We start from the raw sequence: 14,286 nt of genomic DNA on the forward strand, positions 1-14,286 counted from the left end.
AAAATAAAATAAATGGCTATTAACCTAATATCATAAAGATTATTCCTAATTTTAGTAATACAGTCCATTTGATATTCAGTGGCAAAGGTAATACCATTATAATACATTCTGTAATGAAAGAAATTCATGGGGCACCTGGGTGGGCGCTCAGTTGGTTAAGTGTCCGACTTCAGCTTAGGTCATGATCTCGCAGTTTGTGGGTTCAGGCCCCGCATCAGGCTCTGTGCTGACAGCTCAGAGCCTGGAGCCTGATTCTGTGTCTCCGTCTCTCTCTGACCCTCCCCCATTCACATTCTGTCTCTCTGTCTCTCTCTCTCTCAAAATAAATAAACATTAAAAAAAAAAAAAGAAATTCATAATATGTCACCACTGTACACAGAGGGCTATCAAATAACATCTATTTAACTCATTATATTAAGACAGAAGCTCATGCCTTTCTAGACTAAATTCTATTTTATTACCTGAGCAGCCAGTAATGCATTTTTCAATTCTTCTCTGGTAACTTCTGGGCCATCAGTTTGCCCAACTAAGCCTATTGTATTATTCTGAGAAGGCCTATCTTGCTCTGCTGTTTCCTTCAGATGAGCGCTAAGATAGGCTTTGGATGCAAGAAGGTATCCATTCAACATGTGTAGAGTGATATCCATCAGTGGCGGGCATCTAAACACAGAAAAAAGAAAAATAGTTGAGAAAGAAATAAATTTATAAATTAGCCAGAACATGATCAATCAGTCCTGAACAGTACCTGAAAAAAACTAAAAAGAGTAGTAACACTTTTCCCACTGAAATATTTATTCTAAACATAAAAGTTTAATATATTTGTCTTAACCTCTGTATTTCAAGATTATATTGAAAATATTTTAAGTATTAACTATTCCATCTTATCAGCTAAAATCAAATATAAATGTGTGCCCTAGAGACAAGATTCCTTTTTTGCAAACGTTGACACTACCAGTAAATCTCTTAGATGATGAAACTGCGAAGCAGCTGTCCTCAAAGAGAAATATTCTATTATCGATAACATGAAGGAGATTAGAACAGAATAGTTAATTCTTTCTACTCTTGTTTCTTCTTTGGAGCACGACAACTCTGTATTCCAAAAGTTCTTCATCCACTTGACCTGGAGTAAGTTATTTTCTGAGCCCCAGTTTCCTCATCTATAAAAAAATATAGTTATTCATTCCTAAAAGAATGTTACAGATTAAATTTAAATGAGATAAGAACAAATATAAGAAATATAAATGGGCGCCTGGGTGGTTCAGTCGGTTAAGGGTCCAACTTTGGCTCAGGTCATGATCTCACAGTTTGTGAGTTCGTGCCCTGCATCAGGCTCTGTGCTGACAGCTCAGAGCCTGGAGCCTGCTTCGGATTCTGTGTCCCTCTCTCCCTCTGCCCTCCCCACCCACACTCTCCCTCTATCAAAAATAAATAAACTTTAAAAAAAAAAAAAAGAAAGAAAACAACAAAAAAGACAAATTAGTAACCACTAAAATTTAAAAAGCCAAGCCCTTAGAATAACCGGAAAATGTCACTTCTCAGTCTATCACAGAGGGAACTAGCATGTGTGCATAAGCAGGCAGTATAGCTGTGTTTATAACTGTGAAACAATGCAAACAGCTTAAATGTTCATCAATAATATATCCATGGTTTTTCTGAAATGTCCAAATTTTCTATAATAAGCATCTGTGTATTCACAGTGAAAAAAAAAAATATGTCAATGGTTAAAAAACTATGGCAATGTTTCCTAAAATTGAAGAGAAGAATAATCTGGGGTACTTATTTGAATAAAACAAAACAAAACAAAACAAAACAAAAACAACTCAAGCTCCATTCCAAAATTTCAAATCAGAGTTTCTGGAGGACAGGCCTAGTAATTTACATATGGAATACTATGCAGAAGTTAAATGAGGTAGAACTATGCGTATCAATATGGAAAACATATAAACAACACTAAGTTTTTTTTTAAAAGAACAAAATAATACCTACAATGTATTACTTGTGTTTTTTTTAAACCACTGGGGAAAAAAGTATTTCTACTTATAAATTTATAAATATGTAGAAAGTAAAACTACATACAAACCATTATGACAACAAAGTTTTCTCTGGACACGTAACTAGGATTGGTCAGGAGGCCAAAGAACAATTTTGCTTTAGCCATGGCAACGTAGTAGATAATGAGAAAGAATAAGATTTTTCACTGTATACCTTTTTCTTACTGTTAATCTTCTTGTTTGTTCACTTACTAATAAACACTAATGTGTTTGTTCACTTACTAATGAACACTAATGTGTTTGTTCACATTACTAATATAATGAAAAGTTTCATACACACATAAAAAAGGAAATATGATAATGAATCTCCAGTAACTAATCACCTAGCTTCAACAGTTATCGACATATGGCCAGTCATTTCCTCTATGCCCGCATCCACTTTCCCACCACCAACACTGGGTTAGTTCAAAGCAAATCCTAAACGTCATATCTTTTTATGCATATATCTTTTTATATTATTTGATATTTTTAAAAACCATTTGGATGATCACTTGGTAAAAAAGTTAAATTTTAAAAAAATTAACAAAATTGGGGCACCTACTAAGTGGTTCAGTCAGTCAAGTGTCCGACTTTGGTTCAGGTCACAATCTCACAGTTCATGGGCTTAAGCCCCATGTCAGGCTCTGTGCTGACAGCTTAGAACCTGGAGCCTGCTTTGGATTCTGTGTCTTCCTCTCTCTCTGCCCATCCCCCACTCACACTGTGTCTCTCTCTCTCTCTCTCTCAAAAATAAACATTAAAAAATGTTTTTTTAATTAACAAAATTAAAAGGCAAAATAGAACCACACAGGAAAAACCAGCTATATATATATATATAGAGAGAGAGAGAGTGCGTGAGAGAGCACGTGCGCTAATATCCTTTATGAAGAAGTCTTTCCAAATCAAAAAAGATAAGCATTATAATAGAAAAGTAGACTAAAATATAAAGAAGAGATAGCAATAGCCAATAAACATATTAAAATATTCAATCTATAAACCGGTTCAGCCGTTCTAGATGGCAGAATAAAAATATGAGTATGAATCAAAATATGAATACGAAAAATATGAATGAAAAGTCTTGAAAATGAGCATGTTACTTTTGCCTCCATAATTCTATTTTTAAGAGTCTGCTCTGGAGCACCTGACTGGCTTAGTCAGAAAAGCATGCAACTCTTAATCTCAGGGTCATGAATTTGGTGCCCCACATTGGTTACAGAGATTACTTAAATAAATAAACTTTAAAAATAAAATGTTTACAAAAAAAGAATCTGTTCTAAGGAAATTCTCAGTACACAGTCACCACAGCACTACTGATGATAACAAATAACAGAAATAAGCAAAATATCCAACAATAGGGATTGGGTTAAGCATAGCGTATCTATATGGAATATTATGCAGCCAATAGATATAAGAATACCTATTAATGGAGGGAAAGTTTCACAAGTGAAAATCTAAGCTACAAAAACATTACATACATTATGATAGCATAATTTGACAACTTCTTGAACAACTGGAGACAATTCAAGTGAAAAGTTACCTACTTAAGTGGATTTTTAACACTGAAATTGTTTTAGAAGTTTTTTTCTGGAAGTGTTATTTACTGCTATTTTTCTTTTATTAGATACTTAAGTGTCATTTATACTGTTCATTCTTTTGATTCCTATTTCCTATGAGACCTTGATCTCACCAAACCATACGTGGCTGATTTTGCAACTTTTGTCACTTCACAAATATCATCCTTCAGTTGAGGAGAGAGGAGTACATTCAGAGAGTATATATCCTGGTTAAGTCTTCTTTAACTCCAGTTTCCTTCCCCCATCCCAAGCCATCTAACCTAAGGCTTCTCAAGGTACCACCTACATGACCTCTTTAGCCTAACATTCAAGGCCCTCGATAGTCTGACCCCAACTTGACATTCCAGTTCTAAAGTGTGTTCCTCTCAACAACTTACCCCTCCATTCCAACAAAGCCTTTTTCATTTGTGTTTCTATACTTTTGCTCAAAACTGTTCTTTTTCCCACAATGCCTTCCTTGACCCCTTAGCCCCATCATTATAGTATCTACTCATCTAAACCCTATTTCTATCCTTTAAAATACTACTCAGGTCCCACTTCATCTACATCTTTCCTGATCCTTTAACAGCATTCATATACTATACCATTCATCTGCAAATGACCATATTATTTAACTTCTCATGTGTTTGTATTATTTCCCCATACAGGCAATAATCACTTCAAAGGCAGGCCCCTCATCCTATATATCTTTGAGATTACTTAGCAATTGGAAATTCAAATGTTGATGTGAATTAACAAAATCTGCCCCTTGAGGTGAAGTCACTTCAACACAATTGATTAAGTTCAAAAACTGACAAGGAATTATAGACAAGTGTGGAATCAAGCTAACATCACAACTGAAAATGCCAAAAAGATCACAGCTTTAGTGTACATAACAGTTCATACTAAGCCAATTTTTTAAAAGCCTTTTACAAAAATGCTAGCAACAAGGCTAGGTTTTACTAATCACATATTAAATATTAAACTGAATAAATAGTTCTTGACTGAAGACAAAAAAACAAAACCTCACAGCTCATACTGCCAATTATCTGTAAGAACAGTAAGATATAAGCTTAAACTAAATTTCTTCAATTTCGTTTGACTCTCCAAAGTATAACTCCAAAATAAAAATGAAACTCAAATGACACATACCTGTGTACCCTCTGATCACATCTTAGGACAATGAGAGGATCTATCATCAGGTCATTCTGAGTATACTTTTGCTGTCGTACAAACTTTACTGAAGGTTGAAGTGCATTAACTGTCATTACCCACAGCCTGATGAGAAAATAATCACATGTTCAAAAACAGCTATATTATATTTCAAACTTGGAGCCATCTACTCCTAACTTAGAATGATATATTCAGGAAAAAATTTTTAAAAAGATGTGAATGAACTTGGAAAAATTAAGAACTATAGAAACCTAACTTAAGTATGATGTCTCTAAAACAAATGAAGATAAAACTGTAAACACAAAGTAGTTTCAAAAGTCCTCACAGTTGTAATGGAATAATCATGGCATATAAAAGTATGAATGAAAATCCCAGCACTTTGAAACTGTATGTGGCCTCATAAATTAAGTCGTGGTTCTGTATCACCATAATATCTCAATGTGAGATGCCACTTAGAGATTAGACATCAAAACTATAAAAGTGATTACTAACTTGACTGTATATTATAATTACTGAAGGATATGCCAGTATGAAGAGTACCTGATCTCTTACAGGGAAGCCCCAGAGTTCATCAGCCCCACCTTGCACACAGAGCTTGCTTGTCCACTCTTACATATGAGTGGACAGCCAAGAGTCATCAGACACCTAAGGAAAGCATCTAGTTTGAAAGATTAAAATATGCAAACAGAGGGGCACCTGGGTGGCTCAGCCAGTTGAGTGTCTGACTCTTGATTTTGGCTCAGGTCACGATCCCAGCATTGTGGGATCAATTCCCACATCGGCCCTCCCTCACTCTCTCAAATAAAAATAAATAAGTAAATAAATAAATAAATATTTAAAATATGCAAACAGAAAGAAACTTCAAAGAAGCAGAGAATGTAGGGATGAGAAATTTTTCTTAAGCCTATAATTAATATCCTTAAAGGACAGAATATTGCATATATGAAACAAGAACAGTAGGCATTTAAAAATATTCAGGTGGGGCGCCTGGGTGGCGCAGTTGGTTGGCGTCCGACTTCAGCCAGGTCACGATCTCGCAGTCCGGGAGTTCGAGCCCCGCGTCAGGCTCTGGGCTGATGGCTCAGAGCCTGGAGCCTGTTTCTGATTCTGTGTCTCCCTCTCTCTCTGCCCCTCCCCTGTTCATACTCTGTCTCTCTCTGTCCCAAAAATAAATAAACGTTGAAAAAAAAAATTAAAAATAAAAATATTCAGGTAAGAAAGAATTCTTAGAAATTAAGAATATAACAAAATTTTTTAATTCAAATCAAAGACCAGAAGATAACACTGAGGAAATATTCAGAAAATATATTTAAAAGACAAATTTAAAAAGAAGAGAGAAAATTGAAAAATCGGGGGGTTTAAACCAAGAGGCTTAAAATCCCAATTACAAAAACTACAGAAAACAGAAGAAAAAAATTATTGAAGAAAAAATATATATATTAAAATGTCCTTAGAAATGAAGGCATTAGGAGTGCCTGGGTGGCTCAGTCAGTTGACGTCTGACTTCAGCTCAGGTCATGATCTCACAGTTTGTGGGTTCGAGCCCCGCATTGGACTCTGTGCTGACAGCTCAGAGCCTGGAGCCTGCTTTGGATTCTGTGTCCCCCTCTCTCTCTCTGCCCCTCCCCTGTTTGTGCTCTCTCTCTCTCTCAAAATAATAAACATTAAAAAAAAAAAAACAAAAAACGAAGGCATTAGTCCCAGACTAAAAAAAGGCCAAGCACATGAAACCATGAATAAAAAAAGACCCACACCAAAATACATCATCATGAAATTCCAGAAAACAGTGAAAGAAAAAAACCCTACAATTTAAGAGAGAAAAAACAATGGTCACATACAAAGGAGTGGGAATTGGTATATCATTAGATTACTTAATAGCAACAAGGGAAGCTCAATTCATTCAGTAGGATGAAGTCTTCAAATTTCTGAAAGGAAAATTGAGCTAGAACTCTACACCCAGGCTAAAGAATAATCACATGTAATGGGAAGAATAAAAACCTTTTCACACCTGGAAGTCTCAAAAAATAAATAAGTTCTCTAAACACCCTTTCTCAGGGAACAACTTGAGTGTGTGTTCCACTCACTAAAATGAAGACGTAAACCAAGAAAGAGAAAAACATGGAATCCAAAAAGAGAGACAAAAGCAATTCCAGGATGGCTACTGTGCATGTCCCAAATTGAAAAATGAAGATGGAAAGCTATGAAAGGAATGTTTCCAACAAAAAAATGTTACTGATACATTACCTGATGTATTATAACTAATTGTAAAGTAAATTTCCTCTCAATGAAGTTGAGGGATGAATTAGTTGATACAAAACAAAAACAAAAGCAAAACAAACCCCAAGCAAATGGAAGAGGAAAGTATTAACTCAGGGTTTGTGTATAAGGTATAAAGGAAGGCAGTTGTATAGGAAAGAGACTGTAATCAAAGGATATTGCATAGGTCACCTATAAAATTAGGACTTAAGAGGCACATTGAATACTGCTTCAACCAAAAATTTTGATACTACTGTGTTGGGAGACACAGAGGAAGGGAAAGTATGTATTGGGGGAAGAGGAACTCATGGAAGAGCAAACAGGTAAAAGTGCTAACCCTTTATCTTGTATAGTGGAAAGTCGTAAGATAATTTCTAAATTGGAAAGTCAGGAAATCATAGTAATTATATTACTGAGATAGATGGGGGGACATAAATGCCAGAATAAAAAGGTAAGAGAGCTGAAAATAGTTGTCTCTGGGGAGCAACAGTCTAAAATGGGAAGGAATATACTATTTATGTTCTTAAGCTATGTGTATTTCTTTATCTGATATAAGTAAAAATTAAATTTGAAAAGTATAGGGGCACCTGGGTGGACTCAGTTGGTTAAGTATCCAAATCTTGATTTTAGTTCAGATCATGATCTCATGGTTTGTGGGATCAAGCCCTGAATCAGAGCCTGCTTGGGATTCTCTCTCTCTCTCTCTCTCTCTCTCTCTCAATCTCTGCCCCTTCCCCACTTGTGGGCACACACGCACTCCCTCTCAAAATAATAAGCATTTAAAAAAATAAAGAGCATAAATATTCCCAGACCTACTGAATCAAAATCACAGGTAAGTCCAGCCCAGCATTCTGTTTTTACTAGGTGTTTTTGGTTGTTTCTCTATTTAAACAGTATTTTCTTTTGTTTTTATTTAAATTCCAGTTAGTTAACCTAGTGTAATTTTAGTTTCAGGTGTACAATTTAGTAACCCAACACTCACATAAAACACTCGGTGCTCATCACAACAAGTGCACTCCATCCCCATCACCTACTTAAACCAGGTGTTTTTGATGCAATATATGGAACAGGAGAGACTCATCTTTGTAAAGGCAAAATAATTAATCCAGTATTCTCTAAACTTTACTGCACACCAGAATCACCGGGAAATACTTAAAAAAAAAAATACTAATGGCTGACCTAATGACCACCAACAGACATTCTGATTTAATTGGCATGGGTTACAACTTGGGGGTTAGGGGTTTTAAAAGCTCTCCAGGTGATTTTTAATGTGCAGCAAAATTTGAAGCCATGGCAATTATTGGAAGATACAATGGTGATCTAAATCACAATTAGCCACAAAAGACCATACATGAGGAACTCATTTTTAAAGAACTTTCTCAAGTTGGAAATACTTTAAAGTTTCTGTTTCTTAAAAGAAAGTTTATTCTTTTTTTTTTTAATTTCTTTTAATGTTTATTCATTTTTGAGAGAGAGAGAGAGGGAGAGGGGGAGAGAGAGAGAGAGAGAGAGAGTGAGCGAGCATCAGTGGGGGAGGGGCAGAAAGAGAGAGGGAGACACAGCATCCAAAGCAGGCTCTAGGCTCTGAGCTGTCAGCACAGAGCCTGATGCCGGGCTCGAACCCACAAACCGCAAGACCATGACCTGAGCTGAAGTTGGCACTTAACAGACTGAGCCACCCAGGCGCCCCAAAGAAAGTTTATCCTTTTCCTTAAAGTTATAACAGCTCTCTAATTAGCAGTCTTTAGGAAGGATTTATATTATCAGATACTCAACCATTTTTTCCACATTTAAGTTTAGGTTATTGTATACAATCACTGCTATACACTTATTTATTACATGAAACAATACACTGAAATTACCTTCTAGGCATCACAGTATTAAGAACCATCCATAGTTTATTGACAGTTTGAAGAATTCGCCGCGGAACCCCTGAATTCAACAGCTGGTTCATATTGGACGTTAATACTTCTGCATATGGTATAAGTTCACTGGCAGAGAGCAGAGTCAAGTGCTCTAGAATCTGCATCACTTGTGTGTGACTTACTGGGACAGCTGAAAATGCTAAAAGGAAAACTTAGCAGTCATGATCTAACTTCTATACAGCTTACCAAATATTTGGTCCTATCAGACTACACACTACAAAAATCAAGGAAACACTGTTGCTCAAAAAGAATAAAACTTTCAATCCTGCCCATAAGTGGCTATACTTAAAATAAGAGCCCTAAGAAAAATTCATGTTAAGTATAGTTATATCATAAAAAAACAAAACAAAACAACAAAAATCCCATTTAAAAAAATACATTGGTGACCCAAAGACAAATGTCATTTCCTTGGTGATTCAGACTAATTTGAAAAATTGACTGAAACATGAAAATATACCCAAATATTGTTTTTGGTAGTAACATTCATTAAGATTCAAACTTCTTGATATCTTCCATCTGGGTGGCCCCCTCTATAGGATGTAAGTACCCAGCACACTGCTGTTAGTAAAAAGTATCCAGAACTATGCTTTTCAATAGAATAGTCATTAACCACATGTGGCTATTGAACACTTAAGAAATGTAGCTAGTGCAAAATGAGATGTGCTGTAAATATAAAATACCACATTGAAAGACTTTGTATGGAAAAACAGTAAAATATTTCATTAATATTTTTATATTGGTTACATGATGAAATAATAATACATTAGATATACTGGATTAAATTAAATAATTATTAAAATTAATTTTGACTGTGTTTTACTTTTAATGTGGCTATAGAAAGTTTAAAATCACATATGTGGGTCATATCATATTTCTATTTGAGAGTGTTTGAACATTATCCAATAACAGCAAGTACATTGCTCTATTCCATGGCATTTATTTCTGACCAGTTCGGACCTTCCTAAAGCCATGTGACCTGTTTAGTGATGGACATAGAAACTATGAAAAAACAGATACAAGCATGTCAGAAAGAAATGGCTAAAACTCCTTAAACTCAAAGAAAATTACTTAAAATATATTAACCAAATATGGTTACATACCCAGGAACGCTTGGAAAATTCTGCATGATTTGAAGATTTCAATGAGCCTAACATCTCTTTGTACTACAACAGGGTGAAAGGAGTATCCAATTTACTATACCTTCTTGGAGTTGTTTAGGAGAGTGGTTTTTGGCATTATTGGTCAGTAGCATACGCCTTAACAGGGCATCAGTTCCTGTGATTTCTTCTTCACAGATCCAATCATCCACAATGCATAAATGTGGGTAATTAGTTGCAAGGAGACGTAGTAAAGCAGAATGTAACCCTTGAAAATTTACAAAAAGTCAACTGGATTCTTCATTCTCAAATATCAAAATCTTCTCCCTCCCCGTCCCTTCCATTTTCGGCAAACCAAAAGAATGTGCACTTCATACTTCATATGTGCAAGCATACTACCATTTGAGAACTTCTGTTCAGTAGTTCAGCTAGAGAATCTGCTTAAGATCCCCAAGTGATTTGATACACAAAAAGGTGGAAACTACAAGTTTTATCAAAAGTTCTCAAGCTTTCTTCTACCCTATCCTAATATAAAAGTCTCCCATCAGGAAAAGTCACTTGACATAGCAATAGTTCAAGAGGGAGGAAGGAAAAAAAAAGGTGAAAAGCATGTCCATTTTGGGAAGATCATATATGGTTTGAAAAAGGCCTCATTGAGAAATTCTGACAGGCTTCGATAGAAGAACACATGCTCTCTTCCAGCCCAGTTAAGAATCACTGGTACAGATGGGTAAAAAATCAAAATTGCCCCCTTTGAGTACCTAAAAGATCTCAAGCATTCTATGTACATTTTTTCATTTCTCCCTAGCAGCCCTTCAAGGTAAGTAACACTGTCTTCATTCTACTGTAAGGAAACAGACTGAAAGACATTTTTTAAAGTTCCCTGAGTCATATAGCTAAGTATGTCAGCCAACCAAAGCAGTACTGATGACACCTACAAGACACTGCATTGGCCTTCCTTCAAGAAGAGTTAAGGAAGTTCAAAAGGAATAGGAAACTTCCTTTTACTAAATCAAAGTCTTGCTTGTAACAAGACTATGCTATGCTATGCTTATAGCATAGTTTGACTATTCATGACTATTACTGTATAATATCAATAACGATAAAATAAATGATAGTGTACAAAATGTCTTAATTAGATACATGAAGTACCACTATGCTAAATGACACAAAAATATTGTTGTTACTATATTATTATTATCATCCTCATCAGAGTTGTAAGACTAGTAGTAACAGTATTAGGTGTAATAACAGTACTTTTCATCCAATCATCTCCTTATTATGCAACTTAGATCAAATCATACCACTGCTCAGTCCCAGGAGGGACAGTATCTGCTTCCTTTGTCACAGAAACTGCTTAAAATTAATATTTCTATTTGAAAAATGCTGCAACAGTCAAAAGTGGTTTAATTTTTTTTTTTTTTTAATGTTTGTTTTTGAGAGACAGAGAAAGACAGAGCACGAGCAGGGGAGGGGCAGAGAGATAGAGGGAGACACAGAATCTGAAGCAGGCTCTAGGCTCCAAGCTGTCAGCACAGAGCCCGATGCAAGGCTCAAACTCACAAACTGCGAGATCACAACCTGGGCCAAAGTCAGCTGCTTAACTGACTGAGCCACCCAGGCACCCCAAAAGTGGTATTATTTTAAAGTTTAAATATCTAAATGCACAACTACGTGTACAGTTAAGACTATCCCAAAACAGTCATAAACTGAGTACCTACAATAGTGAAAATTAATCTACATTTCATAATCTCTTCAATAAAATGTTACTTGCCAAACATTGTCAAATAAAACATTATTTCCTTGGAAAAGATTATGCAAAGATATAAGTAAATAAATGCAGACATCTGACTAAATGTGACCAAAGAAGGTCATCTTTGTTCCTGCCTGAAACCAACCATAACAAAGAAAGAAAAAGAAAACTCCAACTTCAGAGAAACAAACAAAAAACCCACACTCAAACATTACAAAGAGTGGTGTCAAATTAAGAAAAAAACTGAATTTTAAGAGGCGCATGGGTGGCTCAGTCAGTTAAATGTCCGACTTCAGCTCAGGTGATGATCTTGTAGTCGGTGAGTTGGAGCTCTGTGACAGGCTCTGTGCTGACAGCTCAGAGCCTGGAGCCTGCTTCAGATCGTGTGTCTCCCTCTCTCTCTGCCCCTTCCTCCTCACACTGTGTCTCTCTCTCTCTCAAAAATAAATAAACATTAAAAAAACCCTGAATTTCTAAAAATATTACTATATGTCTATTTGACAGTTTTACAGTAAAAATCTAGTAATTCTGTGGTATGGAAAATTATGGAGCAATTAAAAGCAATAAGGTAGATCTACATGTACTGGCATAAAAACATTTCTAAGACACCAAAAGAAAAAAGCAAGTACCAAAAGAGATAGGGTATAATACCATTTATAGTTTAAAAAAACAATTGTTTTACATGTGTGTAGCTATTAGCTTTATCCATATGAAACTGTATTTTTGTAGGTCAAAAAAAGTTGAATACCTGCAATTTCATATGGTTCGACTTACCGGAAAAAATGTCTGAAATTACATTCCAAAATAAAACTGGGTTTTGGGGAAGGGTAAATGCAAGGAGTAAGATAGGTATGTAAAGAGGAATTCACTTCTGAATTGTTGGATTTTTTACCATCGAGCACCTATTACACTTCATAACATTATAAACAGTACCGCATTTTTTAACAATAAACGTTAGCAGTAAAAAGCAAGCAAAACAAATACCTCCCAACTCTTGCTGCAGTCCTTGAGCCTGTCGAATAAGGAATTTGATAGGAATCTGATCCATTAAAGAAGATGAATATGATTTGGGCTTTCTTTGCATAGCAGCTGTCAAAGATAAAAAGTGTAAGATAAAAACAGTGTAACAAACAACAGCAATCTTAACCTTCAACCTAAATGGAACAAAAAACATTAAATTGCATTTCATTCACTTACCCTGTGAATATACTTCACAAAAAATGAAGAATCATTACCTAATAGTGGATACACAGGAAAAGCAAGAACATATCTAAGGGGAAGATCTGGAAAATGCCCCTACATTGAAACTAGTAGGGAAAAAAATCGTAAGAGAAGCCATCTGCAGAAGTGTTATACACTAAAAAACAAAAACCAACAAAACAAAAAACAAAAAAAAACCCCAATAAGTCAAGACTCTCCCAAAACTAATTAGGAAGACTAAATGTAGCCATGACCATATGGCTTAAAGCTTCATGACTCCAATAGTCTTAATTTAATTATATTATATATTATACTGGTGACTGACTTAAAAAAAAATTTTTTTTTAACATTTATTCATTTTTGAGAGACAGAGCACAAGCGAGGGAGTGGCAAAAAGAGAGAGACACACAGAATCCATGAAGCAGGCTCCAGACTCCAAGCTGTCAGCACAGAGCCCAATGTGGGGCTCGAACCCACCAACCATGAGATCATGACTTGAGCCTTAAGTCAGCCACTTAACCAACTGAGCCACCCATATGCCCAGGTGACTGGCTCTTTTTCTTTATTTTATTATTTTATTTATTTTTTAATATGAAATTTATTGTCAAATTGGTTTCCATACAACACCAGTGCTCATCCCAACAAGTGCCCTCCTCAATGCCCATCACCCACCCTCCTCTCCCTCCCACCCCCCATCAGCCCTCCTCAGTTTATTCTCAGTTTTTAAGAGTCTCTTATGGTTTGGCTCTCTCCCTCTCTAACTTTTTTTTTTCCTTCCCCTCCCCCATGGTCTTCTGTTAAGTTTCTCAGGATCCACTCTTTTCAAAGGAAGTTGGGCAGTATGAATTTGACTGCCCTCTCACAATTTCTACCTTTAGTCAGCAAACAATTCCTGTTTTTAAAAAAACAAGCCCATCTTAGGGGCAGCTGGCTGGCTTAGTCAGTAGAACATGTGACTCTTGATCCCAGGGTTGTGAGTTAGAGCCTCACACAGGGTGTAAAGATTACTTAAAAATAAAATCTTTTTAAAAGATAAATAAAGGGGCACCTGGGTGGCTCAGTTAGTTAAGTGTCTGACTTCGGCTCAGGCCCACGATCTCATGGGTTTGACCCACGCACCCCCCCACCCCTCCCCCATATCAGACTCTGTGCTCATAGCCTGGAGCCTAGAGCCTGCTTCAGATTCTGTGTGTCCATTTCTCTCTGCCCCTCCCCTGTGCTCTCTTTCTCTCAAAAATAAACATTAAAAAAAATTTTCTTTTAAGTAATAAATAAATAAATAAAACAAGTCCATCTTAA

The 14,286-nt window shown here is 35.9% G+C and overlaps 1 protein-coding gene across 3 annotated transcripts in view; it reads right to left on the reverse strand.

Annotated features, from left to right (window-relative positions):
- The window catches only part of INTS2 (integrator complex subunit 2), a 66,239-nt gene that overhangs the window by 8,230 nt on the left and 43,723 nt on the right, over positions 1-14,286 (reverse strand). For all 3 annotated transcript variants that reach the window (XM_086686788.1, XM_025919120.2, XM_086686789.1), the window contains 5 exons: positions 12,772-12,876; positions 10,138-10,302; positions 8,875-9,076; positions 4,736-4,861; positions 462-660 (listed from right to left, as the gene is read on the reverse strand). In XM_086686788.1, the coding sequence (XP_086542914.1) occupies positions 462-660; positions 4,736-4,861; positions 8,875-9,076; positions 10,138-10,302; positions 12,772-12,876 (797 nt within the window). The remainder of the gene's footprint in view (positions 1-461; positions 661-4,735; positions 4,862-8,874; positions 9,077-10,137; positions 10,303-12,771; positions 12,877-14,286) is intronic.

This window comes from Puma concolor, chromosome E1 (assembly GCF_028749965.1).
Source record: "Puma concolor isolate L17-30 chromosome E1, mPumCon1.1.hap2, whole genome shotgun sequence".
NCBI lineage: Eukaryota > Metazoa > Chordata > Mammalia > Carnivora > Felidae > Puma > Puma concolor.